Consider the following 18,704-nt stretch of genomic DNA (forward strand, 5'->3'; position numbering starts at 1 on the left):
AGTATAAAGTATGTATTGAGATGGGGTACGGACCCGTCCTGTTAGCAGACACTAGCAGCCTGTATAAATCTACTGAAGTTCTCCTAACTCACTGTGACAGGTGCAGCAGGTGAAGGAACACCTGGAAACAGAGATGTCAGAGAGAGAACCAAGGCCACAGCTGCATCCTAAAGCTGAGGGACATTCAGTTAGACAAAGAAGCCATCATGGAGAATAGTAAGAGGGTTGATTACCCCAGGTGGCAGCAAAAAGTGCTCTTGAGGGAAAGTGAGCAAAATCTCAGGAGAGTTGTGGGAAGTAGTTTGGATGCTGACACAGGACTGCGGGGGAACAGGACTTGTTTTGGTTTGTTGACTAGGGTTGCCAACTTTCTACTCACACAAAACGGAACACCCTTGCCCCACTCCCTGCCCCGCTCCTCCTCCGAGGCCCCGCCCATCTGCTCACTCCATCCCCCTCCCTCTGTCACTCACTCTCCCCACCCTCATTCACTCACTCACTCATTTTCACCGGGCTGGCTCGGGGTTGGGGTGAGGGCTCTGGGTGGGGGTGCAGGCTCCAGTGTGGGGCCAGAAATGAAGAGTTCAGGGTTTGGGAGGGGGTTCCAGGCTGAGGCAATGGGTTGGGATGTGGGAGAGGGTGAGGGCTCTGGCTGGGGGTGCGGGCTCTGGGGTGGAGCCAGGGATGAGGGCTTTGAGGTGCAGGAGGGGGCTCTGAGCTGAGGCAAGAGGTTGAGATGTGTGAGGGGGTACGGGCTCTGGTCTGAGGGTGCGGGTTCCGGGGTGGGGCCAGAAATGAGAGGTTCAGGGTGTGGGAGGAGGCTCTGGACTGAAGCAGAGGGGTGGGGGTGAGGGCTGGGGGTGTGGGGCCAGGGATGAAGGATTTGGGGTGTAGGAGGGGGCTCTGGGCTGGGGCTGAGGGGTTTGGAGTGTGGGATGTGTGTGTGAGGGCTCCGGCTGGGGGTGCAGACTCTGTGGTGGGGCTGGGGATCATAGAATCATAGAATATCAGGGTTGGAAGGTACCTCAGGAGGTCATCTAGTCCAGCCCCCTGCTCAGAGCAGGACCAATCCCCATCTAAATCATCCAAGCCAGAGCTTTGTCAAGCCTGACCTTAAAAACCTCTACGGAAGGAGATTCCACCACCTCTCTAGGTAACCCATTCCAGTGCTTCACCACCCTCCTAGTGAAAAAGATTTTCCTACTATCCAACCTAAACCTCCCCCATTACTCCTTGTTCTGTCATCTGGTACCACTGAGAACAGTCTAGATCCATCCTCTTTGAAACCCCCTTTCAGGTAGTTGAAAGCAGCTATCAAATCCCCCCTAATTCTTCTCTTCTGCAGACTAAACAATCCCAGTTCCCTCAGCCTCACCTCATAAGTCATGTGCTCCAGCCCCCTAATCATTTGTGTTGCCCTCCGCTGGACTCTCTCCAATTTGTCCACATCCTTCTTGTAGTGTGGGGCCCAAAACTGGACACAGTATTCCAGATAAGGTTTCACCAATGTCGAATAGAGGAGAATGATCACGTCCCTCGATCTGCTGGCAATGCCCCTACTTATACAGCCCAAAATGCCATTAGCCTTCTTGGCAACAAGGGCACACTGCTGACTCATATCCAGCTTCTCATCCACTGTAACCCCTAGGTCCTTTTCTGCAGAACTGCATGGGATTCTTCCATCCAAAGTGCAGGACTCTGCACTTGTCCTTGTTGAACCTCATCAGATATTTTTGGCCCAATCCTCTAATTTGTCTAGGTCCTTCTGTATCTTATCCCTTCTCTCCAGTTTAATGTCATCTGCAAACTTGCTGAGGGTGCAGTCCACGCCATCTTCCAGATCATTAATGAAGATATTGAACAAAACCGGCCCCAGGACCGACCCTTGGGGCACTCCGCTTGATACCGGCTGCCAACTAGACATGGAGCCATTGATCACTACCCGTTGAGCCCGACGATCTAGCCAGTTTTCTATGCACTTTATAGCCCATTCATCCAGCCCATACTTCTTTAACTTGTTGGCAAGAATACTGTGGGAGACCGTATCAAAAGCTTTGCTAAAGTCAAGGAATAACATATCCACTGCTTTCCCCTCATCCACAGAGTCAGTTATCTCCTCATAGAAGGCAATTAGGTTAGTCAGGCATGACTTGTCCTTGGTGAATCCATGCTGACTGTTCCTGATCACTTTCCTCTCCTCTAAGTGCTTCAGAATTGATTCCTTGAAGACCTGCTCCATGATTTTTCCAGGGACTGAGGTGAGGCTGATCATCCTCCTTCCCTTTTTTAAAGATGGGCACTACATTACCCTTTTTCTAGTGATCTGGGACCTCCCCTGATTGCCATGAGTTTTCAAAGATACTCATGAGGATGAGGGGTTGGGGGTGCAGGAGAGCTGCAAGGCTCCAAGGAAGAATTCCCCCAGGAGCAAAGTAGGGCCTACTTAAGTGGCCATATGTTCCTTTTCCTCCATAAGCCCTTGTATTGCACAGAGCACTGCAGGGATACTGAGCTGCTGCACAGCCCATATACTGACCTGGGATAGTTGCCGGAGATTGCAGCCTAAAATTCAGAGGGCACACAGGTAACACCAAGACTCCATTGTTCCTCCTCTCACTTGCCCCACCCCTGGCTGTTTTTATCTGGAGGTACAGAACAGAACTGAGCCCTCTGGCTCTAGAACCTTCCAAGACCCACCATTCTTTTTAGAGATTTAAAGAAACATTAATATATCCTCACAGTCAGCATTTGGTAACCCCAAGATGTGATGAGTCAGGCATCACACCACCATATTGAAGTGTCACTCTGTTAATATTTTGTGACTTGTCATTCTGTAATGAAATGGCTCCACAGAGGTTTAGGACCAGTTTGCAGGTAATTTGGTATGTTGCTGGCTAAGTTTTGTTTTGTTTTTGCTTTTCCTGTCTATATTATTTGCCTCCCCATTGTGACAAGGATCATTCTGTTCACATAGAGAGCACCCATTTCAAGCCCAAATCTTGGGAAGTAATACCTTCATGTAACTGTTGACCTTCAATGTCTCCTATATGATAGAGGACATTTTGTCATAGAACCTCACCTGGCAATAGTCGATTTTTCACAGCAAGAAAACAATAAATATTCCCCACATTTATACATGCAGTCTCTTGGAGATGCTTCGCAAATATTAATTAAAGGCATCACTATACTTAGCAGAAAAGAATTACTATGCCCATTTCACAGCTGGATAAACTAACTCACAAAGGTGGAGTAACTAGTTCAAGGTCAAATAGTGAGTCAGTGGCAGAATCGGGAATAGAAGCCACCTGCTGTAACCACTGGAACACACGTTGCCTCCCTAGACTTTTCAGCAAGGACATTTGTCATTCCCGTGTGTTAATGAAACTAGCAGTCTCTCCAATTAATGGTAATTAAAGGGCTATATTCTCTTCTCATTGCACTTGTGTAACTCAGATTAATATTAATTAGAATTAGTGTACAGCAAAATATGTCAGTATTGTTGCTGCTAGACCACTCATTACATGTGTAAGAAGGAATGTCTTACAATTTATATTAGCTCCCTAGCCACAGATCTAAGTATCCCTGAACCTTATATATGTCAGTGCCTCAGTGTAAAGACATGATTAGCTCAGATTCACTAGTTGCTGTGCAATTTGAGCTGATAGTGAACTTTGTGCAAGACCCCCATCCCTCTGGTGAGAGATGAAGTTGGAAACATAAAATTATCCTCCTCCATCTCCAGAAACACCAAGATAAGGGTGCCAGTGTAATGCCACTTGCCCTTATTTATGGTGGCTCTGTACTGGCATGTAGTTATTACATGGAAGTGTAATTTTCAGCCCCATGTATTAGCACGAGTGAACTTGGCCCATTGTTATGTGCACACAGAGCTTGAAATATGACTCAGGCTTAGAAAGAACACATCCCACCCATGAACAAACTTTTATTGTCCCTGAAGTAGGGCCTTTGTTATATCCTGTCATCCTTGATCCACAGGCTCAATAATTGAGATTTGTTGCTTTTCCTTCCATTTTTATTCATTTCCATTATTTTTAAATAGCTACACTTCTTATCTCTCTCCTCTTATCACATCCTTCTAAGCTGACTTCTTTGTTGCAGTTATCACCTCCTTGTTCTAACAGCAATTGGCTTCTGACCCTCCCGTTTTCCATTTCAGCTTTCATGGCATGAAATATGATTCTTTTACTAGTTAAAGCCTTACTTTCCTCTCACCAATCCTCGCTTCCATTCCTCTGTCTTCTTTCATTTTGTCCTCACATATTTTCACTTTTCAGTTTATCTCATGCCCCTTTCAGCTAAACCTGAACACTGTATACACAGAGCTGGAGACAGGCCTACAGTTAAAATTAGTTTCTGACATTGTTAAAAAGCACCGTAGGAATAGAAAATAAATATTCTCTTATTCATTTGATTTGCAACCAACATGCAGACACTGCACCAATCTTGTTTTCCATTATACAGTACTTTATCTCTAGTCTTCTCCCCTCCCCCCCCCAAAAAAATATTGCAAATAAGGCTTCCTTATTGTTAATGCCAGAACATGCATGGACATCATCTGCCATTTTTTAATGAAATTGTGAACTACAACAGTGTGGTAAAAGTTTCTCATTTTGTAAGAAAAGGTATGAGTTACAGTCATTGTAATTGTCAGAATAGAGCTGTTCCCCAGCAGGAAGACAAAGAAGATGTTGGTGTGCTGGAGAGCAATATCTTATATGCAGTCTTTTTTTTTTTTTCCAGCATGGTGTATTGTGTTTCATAATGAGCAATGGAGAGCACTGTGTCTTAAAAGTTCAGCTTCAATTATGCAGGCAAGCTGGATTTATTGGCCAAGTTCAGTGAAATACAACCCAAATAAATGCACAGGAAGCTGCCCTTTAAAGTATTCCTTGAAAACAATGTTAATACATTTATTAATTTAAACATAAAAACACACTTTGATATCATGTTTCTCCGTACAGTGTTCCTAAAGCTTGAATAGCTGTTGTAAACATTTTTCAGGCTTTCAGATGTATTCTTTACATGAAGAAAACAGAGTTCACGTGAATACACAATAGTGTTTGCCTGGAAGACATATGGAAGTTAAGTGGCTGTTAGGGGAAAATGTATTTACAATTTTTTGTTTAAAAAATGCTCAGAATGCATAAAATTTCATTTCTGTACAGCGAATGACTTATAAGGACACACTAAATGCAAAAAGTAAATGCTTCTTATATTTCAGTTAGTATCTTAAAGGAGTCTAAGGATACAATATGCTGTATAATTGTGGGAAGGGACACCTGATAGATGTTGTGTGAGGCGTCTGAGCAAATGAAATTGTAATGGAATTCTTGTTCAGGCTTTAGAAAATAGCTTTTTATTTATTCTTTTTTCTAGAGATGCTACATCCATATAATTCATTACATATTTGCACATCTTTCAGCAAGTCAATAGTGAATCAATTAATTTAAATCTTTTACACCATTTTTAGTATAACAAACATAATCAGGGGTGTTTTTCAGTGGTGTCCTTTTTATTGTTGTTTTCCTAAGGCATTTCTGTGGAGATACTCAGTGGTTGAAATGAATAATTTTGATTCTTTTCCCTGGCAGGTGTATGAGGCAGTCCCATGTTACACTGAATGCAATCAGTATTCCTGGGTAGTAGAACCATGGTCTCCATGCAAAATCAACAGCGAACAAAATTCCCTCCACTGTGGAGACGGAATACAAACTAGAAAAATCAGGTGCGTGAAAAGAAAGGCATAATTATTTTAAATATACAGAAGCTAAAACTTTTTTTTTCATAAGGAAAAAGTAACTGGATTTATGAAAGTGAATGTCCAACATCTCTGAAGTGGAAAGAGGTGTGCATTGACATTTAAAGGTTTACAGACAAAGCTGCCCTCAGATGTAGTTTTATTCATAGTCATAGAGTTAAAGGTCAGAAGGGACTATTAGATCATCTAGTCTGACCTCCTGTACATCATAGGTCACCAACACCACCTAGCACCTGCACACTAACCTACCAACTGAAATGAGACCAAAGTATTACAACCTGCAGGAGACTAGTCTATTATGAGCCACAGACAGAATAGGAGGGACCAAGGTTCACCAGTGCCCGAGGCCCTTGCAATGGCTGGGAAATGATTAGGTGAGATATACTCAGATAATCCTGGCAAGTGACCTGAACCCACATGCTGCAGAGGAAGGCAAAAATTCCCCAAGATCACTGCCAATCTGTTCTGGAGAAAATTCCTTTCTGACCCCACATATGGTGATTAGCTAGACCCTGAGCATGTAAGCAAGAACCAGCCAGCCAAGCACCTATAGAATGTTATGATCATGACTTCTTTAAAGTCATACAGTGCCTAAACTGGAACTCTTCCTTTGACATTCCAGATATATAGTAGAGCAGGCTAAACAACAATAAGGAAAAATTTGGATTCACTAATATTTTTTTCAAATAAAACCACCACATTCAGTTCACTGTGATTTATGGAGTAATATTAATCATTTGCAAGTATTTCATGCAATCACTAATTATTCAGGAAAGTATTCCTCTATCTTCAACTTTTTATGAATGTTACTAGTGATTATTCCTCCAAAAATTTGTTCTGGAAGTGTGTTTATTATTTCATAGTCTCTTCTTTAAAACACTGTCTTCCAGTCAGGGAGCAGAAATAATATCATGTGACATAGGTGACCAATTATTTATTCATATTCACATGGCAACCACACAAAGCAAGAAGTCAAAATTTAAAGCTTGCATCTCATAGTTTAAAATTATTCAATTATTATTGAATATTTACAAATAACAAATGCATACAGGAAGTCCGCATTGAGTTAGCATAGGTTTGAAAACAATTCTCTAAATTCATAATTAATATTATTTGTAACAAATAGTTTGATCGGGTTTACTGTGCAGACCCCTGGTGTATATATAATGGCTCATTTGGAAACATACAGATCTGTTGTCAATAAGCACCCCTGTTGTTCTATACCTTAAGCTGTTATCTACCAGATGTAATTGATTATTAATTTTCTCCCTGTAGATGTGTAAATACTGCTGAGGATGGTGAAGGCGAGACTGTGCCCATTATGCTGTGTGATCAGTCTGAAATCCCTAATGAAGCCCAAAAGTGTAATCTTTACTGCCCTAATGAGTGTGTAATGTCTGACTGGGGACAATGGAGCCAGTGTCCACAGGTAAATGGGTTTTACAGTGTCTCTTAAGGGAATGTTTTCATGCCTTCTTCTCAGTTTCCTCTTCTTGAGTCACTTTAGGCTCCCTTTATATAGAACACATGTTTCCGTAGCAAGGATAACTGACTTTCCAAGGGAAGTCAAGCTCAATGGATTCTACATCAAGACTGGTTAAATCTTGATGTTTTTAGATGTTAGCTATTTCACCAAAGACTTTGCCTTAGAAAAACTAATTAGAAAAACACATAGTGATTATTTATGACAGATGGCCAGATTGCGCCTCCGTTTGGACTGGTACCAAAGCAGGTACAAAGAGGATAGAGAGCAGCAGCTCCATGGCATATCTCCTGCTGACTCCTGATCCCAGGAATGGCCATCTATGCTGGGCACAGGGAAGTGTTTTATAGGGGAGTTATATAACTCTCATAGCATTGGAGCCACCTGGCTCTGGGCAAAGCAAGGTTGGGGCTGAGAGGATGGCTGCTTTCCCCCCCTCAAACCTGCAGAGAATTGCATTATCTAGCACTGCTTCCTTCTCCACACCTTGAAACACTCTTGAGACAGTATTTGGGACAGCAATTAGTGAGAAGCCCATTGTTGCATGATTGAGCTATAGTGCCATGAGGAAAGGAGAGGACTGTGAATTGTGCAAAGGCAAAGGCCACTATCCAAATGCCCATGCTCTTTGTAAGTGTCACTACACCCATGTCGTTACCCCCCAAACACTCCCTCCCAGAGAAGGATGGAAGGAAACTCTGAATCTTGTGCAGATTTCTGGTCCTGGTGGGTATGACATAACAGAGTGTTTCTCACTCACCAGTGTTATGATTCACACAATAATTGCCCAGCTTTACTTTATTATTTTAACTTAGAAAAATCAAGACAGGTTTTGTAACACACCTGTCTTGTGTAATTTATCTAAATGAGGGCACTGTACTTATATGACAGATAAACATTGTCCCTGTGTTATAGGGTTCATTATCAAAAGTGTGAGCAGCTATTGGGCATGTGTTTCCATTAGTGCAGGCACAGAAAGTTTCCTTGCACAGTCAGGCAAGCTTCTCTCCTTCCACATGGGGACATGTCAAATAAAAATTGTATTTTCATTCCTGTACTTAACCCTAGTGCAGCAGAGCTTTGATGCAGTATAACACTTTGTTCCAAACCCATATCTGTTTCTTGGATAGCTTTTCAAACTCCCACTGTGATAGCAGCAGCTAGTCTTGGGAAATGTCTTTTTCTTCACCAGGGAGTCTTTCCAGGAATGGAAATAAATGTTCTTCGTGCTATCATGGAATGACCAACTCTGTAAATGTTTCCCCTTTGTCCGATGTTGTGTAACAGACTCACCATTGGAAGGTGCTAAACCAGAAATTTTAGGGCATTAGAAGTGTCAGCATCAATTCAGTTTACTGAACAGACTGTTTGTTTTTAGAAGTTATGCTACCCACTTGCTGTGAAAGGGAGGAATACATATATATATTTGCATAACAGACATAAAATGACGGGTCTTTGTCTTGAAGAGTTTACAAACTGAGGGTCTGATCTTGCAAAAGCAACTAACAAACATAGTTCTTACTACTATAAGTTGTCCCACATGCTTAATGGGGCTACTCATGTGAATAAGAATTACAGGATCACATTTGTTTGCACCTATGAATACTACCAACCCACAACTTAGACCAGCACAAGGATCTGTGTGAGGAGACTCTGTAGTAAGGAGGCAGGTGTCTGGTTCTAGGTTGGGGAAAATCTGCACAGGGGAGGAAATATTGTGGAGTGTGATTGTGGTGTAGTGTCCTGGCTGGTGATCCAGCTAGTCCTCCTGCATTGTGAATCTTGGCCAAGACACTATGTAAGCTAGATGAAATATACTGTTAGTTTAAATACACTTCAGTGAAGGAAAACCAGTGAGTTTAGCTTTAGGAAATTATGTTCTGGATTTATATTCCCGAACTGTATATACAGCTTGCCTAACAAGCTAATGACAACTAATGGGTGGGAATATTAAGTGTAGGCAGTAGCTTGTTTGGGTCTGAGACTTATTAAATGATGTTCCAAGTACAATCTACTAATCAAACAGAGACTCAGTTTTCAGCTCTATCACTAAGCCAACCATTCAAGTGGTGACATGAAAGAGGATTCCCGTGGTACAGAAGGTACTTTGTCTTCTAAGGAATAAAAGCTGGACCAAGTCTCAGTCATAACATTTTGAACTGCCAAATGCATGAGGTCTTAAACTTTGTGCTAAAAAGAACAGAAATAGACATCAGGTTTTCTTTCAGGCGGGGACAAGGATTATTTTAGGAAAAAGCAATGCATGTCACCTTTTATGATGAGCATGTTGAAACTCAGAGGTTAAAAAATCTCCAACTTTTAACCACTGTGATAAAATATCATTTCTGACCACACTGCTACAAAAATTACATGACCGCACCAGTGAAACAAAAATTTCCAGTACTGACCCAGCAAAACCTCTTCCAGGGCAGCTGTACTACAGTAATTAAATATCCACCCTGACTTCAGTTCAATGGGTATCCTGTGTCAAGAGTTATCCAGGTCTTTGAGGTGTAACTTCAGTATCTCTAGTTGGCAACATGCATATTAACTCAGACTGAAATCTGTGCACAGAGGACTCTGAATACTTGATGTAAATTGTGAAATGAAGATGATCCTTTCTTCAAGCATTTTAGAGAGTCACCAAGACATTCAACTCCTATGCTATTTTGAGTAACACAGATAATTAAACAGCTCTGTTTCTTAACAGCAAAGAGGGCACGGGTCTTCGTGGGTAAATTTTTCAGAATTGTTCACTATTGGCCTAACATAGCTCTCATATGAGTCAGTGATAACTTCAGTGAGAACAGAGCTAGGCTGACGCTGAGCACATTTGAAAATCCTACTGTTATATTTCATTAAGCAAAATAACAGGTATTTTAGGTGATACAGACTCAACCCATGAGGTGCTGAATGCCCTCAACTCCCAAAGTGTCAAACTGAGTCAGAGAACTGAAATGAGAACTCAGGACTTGTCACTTGCCCCATAGTCAAAGGACATTGGCCCAGTGGGAGTTCAAAGCCCTCCGTGCCATGCAAGAAGTGCTCTGTGCCTCACCAGTCATGACAGAACTATGAGACCACTTTGGAGACTTTGAAGAGATGGGGATCCTGAGTAGAACTGGAATATCTTGGTCTGTATCTCAGATACTTCAGTAAAGGCAAATACTATAGGAAGATAGGGAATATGATGATTCGAGTAGAAAACTGGGAATCAGAATGCCTCAGTTCTCATTTCTGTTCACTGACGCACTTTGTGATCTTGGGAAAATCACTTAACCTCCTTGTATTTCAATTTAATCATTTCTAAAATGGGTATAATAATTAATAACACCTTCTTCACAAGTTGCTTGGAGGTTTAATTAAATGGTGATTGTAAAATGCACTGATATCCTTTGAAGAAAGTTGCTATATGGATGCAAATTATTATTAACAGCACTAGTTGACAGACAAACTTAGGATCTGACAATTTTCTATAGCGGCACCACTTTTGGAATAAAATAAGTTTGGACACTACAGAGTAAACAAGGCTCTATCAAAGAGTGAAAAGCAAATCACCGTGACTTTTACAAATTTCTAGAATAGCTGCTCATATTGACAATGGTGTTGCTGACAGCAGACATGAAGAAATTGGAGGTGGTTGTAGTATGTGTACACAAAGTGACCAATGAAAAACATTAGATTGAGATACTAAGGGGTACATTTTCAGCAAGGCCTCTACCATGCTTCTTGCATATACACCTATACATACATGTGCCCAAGTTTTGCAGGTGCAGACATTTGCACGTGAATAGCTTTCGAATGTGTAAAGTGTACACACAAGTATTTTGTATGCACAAAGTGAAGGCATTTGTTATTGTGACCTTTATTTACCCACAGGATAAGCACAGCATGAACAATGGTAGTGCGTGCTTCCTCATGACATTTCAGCCACCATATTTCAAACAATCTTCTTCTAGGAGTGATAACATATTTTCATTTCAAAGTATGTCAAATCCATGGGCTCCCTACTGACACTGCCAACCCTGCTGCCAGTTACTGTTGTTTATGATGGCTGTTTTTGTAGTGTGGACAGCTGTCCACAAAGAAATGAACTGAACCATTTTCTCATTCCATTTAGGTCACCAAAAACACATCGGACAATAACAATGTTTGGTTGATACCAAATAGATATTAATGCATCATCCAGATGGTTACAGTTCTGTTTTTGAGCCATCCATCCCTATATTTTATTGCTCTTTTTAAAAAAAACTTCAGTGGTAGAACTGTAAAATTATTGTAAATGATTTTGGGTTAGATTATGACACATTTAAAATAGGGGATAGCAAATTTATTAATCATGGATCTATTAGTATACTCTCAAGGCAAAGCATGATTGTCAAAATTATACATATGCGGCCTGATCTTCCTCCCATTAAAATCAATGGGAAAACTTCCACTGACTGCTGTGGTGCAGTACTGAGCCCTTTTAAAGAAGATATTGAAAATGATGACTGAGTTAAGGTTTGTACTGATTTCTGAGAGGACAAGGTACAGTCATAGCTAAACTTAAGTGAAATTAAAATATTTTGTTTGGTAGAATTATATACAACAGAGGTTGCTGTTTTGTTGAATGCAATTTTCAACCCTCACACTTTTGCTTTATTCAAAATTGCAACAAAATGGCTGTTTTCAAACTGAAAATGTTTGAAACACAAGTTTTTGGCTTTCAATGCAAGGCCATTTTCACTTAAAAAATGGAACTATTTTCAAGAAATTGGATACATGATTTATTCAAATATTTATCAAAATTTTGAATGAGATTGTATCAAAATGCAAAAGAAAAAACTCAGACAAGCCTTTTAGTGTGGGTGTGTATATATATATATGGTTTGAAATATTTCACACACATTTAGCGATAGATTTTTGTGAGACAGGTTGCCAGAATGCATTGTGGAAAATTGTAGACTCACAAGATTTGCTTCTACATCCCCATGATATTTGTGGCTCTCTTGAGAATAGTCAGTGTTCATGAAACTTCTTAGCAGTTGACAGGACTAAATGGCCACCATGTCATAGCTACCTCTGAAATGACCCACCCCTGTGAGTCTTAGATTGAAAAATACTTGATTATGATTCTTGTCATGGTAGAATTCCTTCCCAGACACCTTGGTGTACTGCATTTTCTTGAATTCAAGTGGTTTGGATAATGATTGATAATAAACTCATTTCAGTAGGAGATTCACAGAATCATAGCAGTTGGACATGGACCTCTTAGACCATTCAGTCTATCCCTTGTCAATGAAGGATTGTTCCCTGTGGTGTACTTTTTAGTCCTTCAAGACGCTGTGTGCCCTTGACTCCTCTTGAAATCAGTCGGACTTGAAAGTGGTCAGTGCTCAAACAATGGACTCCTCAATACTTCTTTCACCTGATATATTTGTAAAAGGCCTTAGTTATATTTCTTTGGTTATCATAAACTTTGATTTTCACCCCCTGCTCTTCTCTTTTCTGGACACCTCCTCTGATTCTAAGAATTTGTGTTTGTTTGCTCACTCCCTTTTCTGTTTCCAGTGTGGTTTTGATTCATTTCAGATTTTTCTGCAGCTCCATCTTGCATTCTTTTTTTCCCAGTTGAACTGCAGTTTGTTGTACTTTGGTTATAGTGCCTTTATGGATCACCTATAGGGATTTCCCACCATTACTGCTCAGTGGTGGATTTTAATACTTCTTCCCATTGTACGCTACCTTTCCCAAAATGTGCCTTTCTGAAATCTAATATTTGAATGTTGCTGTCTATGATTCCATTCCTTTCTTTGCTGAACTCAGTGAGCTCAAGGTTACTTATTCTGAGCTTCCCTATTATTCTGACATTCTCTTATCAGTAAGGAGTAAATCCAACATGGCTTCCACTGGTTGAAGACTGTCTTCTGGCCCATAACGTTTTCTTCTTTGTAACTAAGGAACATCCATGTAGTTTCAACATGAAGGCTTTAATTCAGTTCAAAATAAAAACAGTTTGAAGCTTGCCTGTTTTGAAAAATCATTAAGAAATTAGATTGACTTGCATTTGGCTTTAGAGATTTCATATTAGTTCCAGTTATAATAATGTGTTCAGACATCATTTGATTGCTCAAAGAACTAGCTAAACAGTCCAGAAACTGAAACTCTGCCATCTCTGTTAAATATTCAGTGATCAAATAACATGCAGTACCTACAGTGTTTTGACTGTGTATTCATCTGACTTGGAAATGTAATTAATTGACTTCAATTGAATTCATCAAAGCATTCTTAAGCTGAGTTAATATGCAAGTTGTGCTGCAAGTCCCTGGAATAATTATCTCAATTTTATTTTGTTAGCTCTCTGCTATCATGCTGATAACAGTCATAGCCCCCATATCAGATCTGAGTGACCTCCTTGTTTGCCTCAGCTGTTGGCATTTACATTAAAGAGTCTGAAATTAGTTAATTATACAAGGTTACATATATACTCAGTGAGAGCAGCTGTTCCTACTTTAGTGGTTGTTCTCCTCATGGATCAATACCAATGTGTGGCGCTATAGATGTAACAATCAAGTTATTATTTTCTTAAATCTGTATAGTGTTTGAATAGTGACTGATTTTAAAAGTGGGAGCAAGAGATGTGGTTGGCTTGTAGACTTGGCAGGGACTTTAATTTTAGATGACAGGTCTGAATTGGTGGTGATTGGAAATGCTTTCCCTACAGAGGCAGTTGGAAATGAAATAGTGGTCTCATTTCTGTTCTTGATAGACAACTGTATACATTACTATAGTTTTCATCACAACTGATACCTTTATCAGTAGTCTGTTCAGAGGCTTCAAGACACAGAGACTGGAGTAAAGAATTAAATAGACATGGAATTATATTTTCAAAACTAGAGATGGGCTATCCAAGTCCAGGGTGGGAAGTATTCTAGTCAGGGGACATTACGGGGAAAATGTACACTATTTCTGTTGGCGCTGTACCTGTGGATAAATGAGTGCAAAGTTCTGCGGTTTAAGTAATGGAGTGGTAGCGAGAAACACTGGATTTCTAACCTCAGCTCTGCCACTAACTATGTATGCCTTGGGCAAATCACTTAGCCTGTTTGGGCTAAATACTTCCTGCAGTTACACACATGCCACCCTCTTGAAATCAATGAAATTGCATTGATATAAATGAGGTCAGAAGTTCTGCTCTCGCTCTTTGTTTTCCCACCTGTTAAATGAGGAAAATGTACCTGAAAGAGATGTTGTACAGTGCTTTAAAAGTATAAAGCACCATATAAGCGCTAGTTATTATTGCTAAATACATTTCCTAGGTCTGCTTTTATATAACTGTGCAGTATAGTCCAGGTTGCTTGCTTTATTTTAAAGTTTACCTGAAAATCAGTGAGGAAAGAATAACTATTTTAATAAGTACAGGATGAATGAACTGATCGATGCCTTTTAAAAAATTACAGAGTGCAGAAAGCCCCACATGAACAGTATAGGCTAATACATTTATATTATAATGGACTAGTCATGTTATTGTATAGAACATTTACATCTTCATGAAGATTATGATGAATGGCTCATAACACAGTTAAAACTGGTCAAAACCACTTGCTACGGCTGCACGTACTCAAGTTTAAGAGTTGCACGTCTCTTTGAGTAGTTTGTTAAACATAATGTAGCTAGCCATGTATAGTGCAATCCACAAGCATTTCAATAAATTAAATGCATTGGCTAATGTGTTACAACTTTTGTACTGCATGGTTATGAGAACCTAGGTACATCGATAGATAACTCATTTCTGAATCATAAACAAGGCTTAAATTGTGATATACAAGGGACTGTTAGATATATGTTAGGAACACTGTAAAACTCATACCTGGCAACTTAGCATTTTATAACTTACAATTTTATTCCTTGTCTTTTACCATCCTCTTCCACAACAAACTTTTCTTATATTATATAAATGTCTTCTCTTTGTCAAAACAAAGGTGGATTCTCTGTGCTTGATTATACCTGTACTTCCTTTTGTGTTAGCTTATAGTGGGGCCAAGTGGTCACAGCGGATTACAAGAAATACAGTAGTTATATTTACCAAGATTTGCTCTGTTGGAATTAAGATGATGTCTTTCACAGCTTTTGAAGTGACTGCGCTTTTGTGGCACAGGCTGATCCCATCTGGTTTTGAAATGGTTTGCTTCTCGCATGCTTTTGTATTTTGGTAGTTTGTATAAACTAATCTCTGAGTCCATTTCAACACCATACATGTCATATAGAGATAGGAATTGGAAGGTGCTCACGTCAGTCAAGTTATGTGGCTAAGGAAACTCCTTGCAGCTGAGTCTGACACACTTGTGCAAGTGAAAGTATTACTGACTTCAGACTCTAAGCCCTGGTCTACACTAGGCATGGGATCGATCTAAGTCGACGTACTTAGATTGACTTACCGTGGTGTCTTCGCCGTGGTGAGTTGACTTCTGCTGGTCTCCCATCGACTCTGCCTGCGCCTCTCACGGCGCTGGAGTACAGGAGTCGACGGGAGAGTGCTCAGGGGTCGATTTATCGTGTCTAGACTAGACACAATAAATCGATCCCCGCTGGATCTATCGCTGCCCGCCGATCCGGCAGGTAGTGTACACATACCCTAATTTTAGGGCCTGAGCCTATTACCATTGAAGTTAAGACCAGAATTACCATTCGTTTCAGTGAAAGCAGGATTGGGTGCCTGGATTGTCAGGGACCTTGTCTTGGAACTTATTTGTAAAGGGTTTTCAATTAAGCCCCAGCTCTGCCTTCATTTTTGTAGGCTAAATGTTTTACCTACAAATAATTCCCTCCCCCCCCCAGTGAATTGGGTAAAAATATTATTCATGGGATATGTAACTACATGGTGCAAACGAATAGTAGACATTAAAAAGGAGATTTTTAAAGGCACATACAGTAGTTAGGCACTCAATTCCCATAAATCCTTTAATAACAACGTATCTTGTTTTCAGACCCTGAATCTGCAGTCTTTTGGTTGCATCACTTTTTTTCCCTCCCCACCTTTCAGCTTTACACCCACCAGTAGCCCACTGTGTGGAAAGAAACCAGTGTTTATCAGTACAAATATAATGCAAATTATAGTGTAGATTCAAGTTACAATTATTTTCCTCTACAAGAAACATAAGCTCATGCAGGGCACGAACCAACTGGGACTACCTTACCAAGGGATAATCACTTACTTAACTAGTAAAAAGAAGATTAATCTTTGATCAAAGAAAATAATAGTTATTACTAGAACACTAGGAGAGAAAACAAACTCTTTGAAAAGACATCCAGTTATGACATCTATTTAATGGACTAAGATTTGTCAGAAGTGAAGAAACTCTGTAAGATGCTGTTGAATCTCAGTAATTCTTTTGTATGAAAAATATAAATTCATATACATTAGCAATGAATGAGAACTGTTAAGTCTTATCTAACCCATCCCCTTCTAAAACAGAGTTTTTCCCTGGGTATATTTCCTACTGCTTTCTCCAGCCTAGCGGCAGATATCTCAAAATATGAGGACTCTAACATTTCTCACAGAGCAGCATTTCAGAGCAAAGCTCTCATGATATCTTATAATTTCTTCCTTTATAATACTATCCTTTCCCCTCTTTCTGCACTATCCAAATCTCTGCCCATGCCTTGGGCTTCACTCCCCTTAATCACAGGATCCATCCCCTGCCTGACCCTCCTGTCTTATCTCCAGTCAACCAGAAAAGCTGCTGAATTCATCTTCCTGCTCAGCCCTTCCAACCATGTCACCTCCAGTCAACACTGAATTATTTCCTTTGTTTCTTTTATGAGATCAAACTCAAGCGCCTCTTCTTCATCTTTAAGACCATACAAAAACTTGTCCTTGCTCATAGCTCCCTCCCTCTTCTCCTCTCCCTCCCTATACTCCCAATAGTCGCTCTTTCCCTTCATCTTCTTCACTCTCAGCTTTGTGGCCCCTGCTCTTGTATCAATCTCTCTTCATGTGTATCTCTAGCCTGCCACAAATCCCTCTTCAAAATCCATTCCTTCCAGGAATTATTCCTAGTTTGTTTTCCTCAGATAATTTCTCCACACTCTTATTTCTCCAAACTGTATCTTTCCTAGTTGTGCATGTTGTCTAGTTTAGATGGTAAGCTCTTTGGGGTGGGGACGCATTTCGTAATGATTTGGTATACATACAGACACTCATAGGTTTGCAGAGCTGCTTAAGTCTCCCTACCAAACACGCTAATGTGCACTCTGCACCCATGTGCAAAGTCCGACTCACATCAGTGTGACTCTACTAACAGGTACAGAAGTCTGCACTAGCAGATCCCAATGCAGGATCTAATGTTATAAACAGCTAGTGATTATGATACTAATAATATCACCATTGGGAGTTTTTCCTGGTACGCAAGCTAAATGTTTGTTTACTTCACACCTGCTGTGTATCACCCTAACCAATCCCTCTCCCTTCTTAGGCCTGGTCTACACTATGAGTTTAGGTCGACTTTAGCCGCGTTAAATCGAATTAAGCCTGGACACGTTCACACGACGAAGCCCTTTCTTTCGACTTAAAGGGCCCTTTAAACCGGTTTTTTTACTCCACCTCCGACGAGGGGATTAGCGATAAAATCGGCCTTAGGGGGTCGGAATTGGGGTAGTGTGGACGGAATTCGACGTTATTGGCCTCCGGGAGCTATCCCACAGTGCTTCATTGTGACCGCTCTGGACAGCACTCTCAACTCAGATGCACTGGCCAGGTAGACAGGAAAAGCCCCGCGAATGTTTGAATTTCATTTCCTGTTTGCTCAGCGTGGAGAGCACAGGTGACCACGCAGAGCTCATCAGCACAAGTAACCGTGATGGAGTCCCAGGATCGCAAAAGAGCTCCAGCATGGACAGAACGGGAGGTACGGGATCTGCTCGCCATATGGGGAGATGAATCAGTGCTGGCCGAACTCCGAAGCAGTAAACGAAATGGCAAAATATTAGAAAAGGTCTCCAAGGCCATGAAGGACAGAGGCCATAACAGGGACGCACAGCAGTGCCGCGTGAAAATTAAGGAGCTAAGGCAAGCCTACCACAAAGCCAGAGAAGCAAACGGAAGGTCCAGGGCTGAGCTGCAAACATGCCGCTTCTACGCGGAGCTGCATGCCATTCTAGGGGGTGCAGCCACCACTACCCCAACCGTGTGCTATGAGTCCCTCACTGGAGAAACACACAGGGAAGCGGGTTCGGGGTACGAGGAAGATGAGGATGAAGATAATGTAAATAGCTCACAGCAGCAAGGAAGCGGAGAAACCGGTTTCCCCAACAGCCAGGATATGTTTATCACCCTGGACCTGGAACCAGTAACCCCCGAACTCACCCAAGACCCTGTGGGCACACAGGGGACCTCTGGAGAGTGTACCTTTGTAAATATTACACATGGTTTAAAAGCAAGCGTGTTTAATGATTAATGAT

The 18,704-nt window shown here is 40.9% G+C and overlaps 1 protein-coding gene across 1 annotated transcript in view; it reads left to right on the forward strand.

The window, feature by feature from the left end:
- Nucleotides 1–18,704, forward strand: part of THSD7B (thrombospondin type 1 domain containing 7B) — a 426,330-nt gene that overhangs the window by 366,463 nt on the left and 41,163 nt on the right. The window contains exons 15-16 of the mRNA XM_065413579.1: nucleotides 5,613–5,746; nucleotides 7,055–7,208. Of these exons, the coding sequence (XP_065269651.1) occupies nucleotides 5,613–5,746; nucleotides 7,055–7,208 (288 nt within the window). The remainder of the gene's footprint in view (nucleotides 1–5,612; nucleotides 5,747–7,054; nucleotides 7,209–18,704) is intronic.

The sequence above is a fragment of the Emys orbicularis genome, chromosome 11 (genome assembly GCF_028017835.1).
Source record: "Emys orbicularis isolate rEmyOrb1 chromosome 11, rEmyOrb1.hap1, whole genome shotgun sequence".
Lineage (NCBI taxonomy): Eukaryota > Metazoa > Chordata > Testudines > Emydidae > Emys > Emys orbicularis.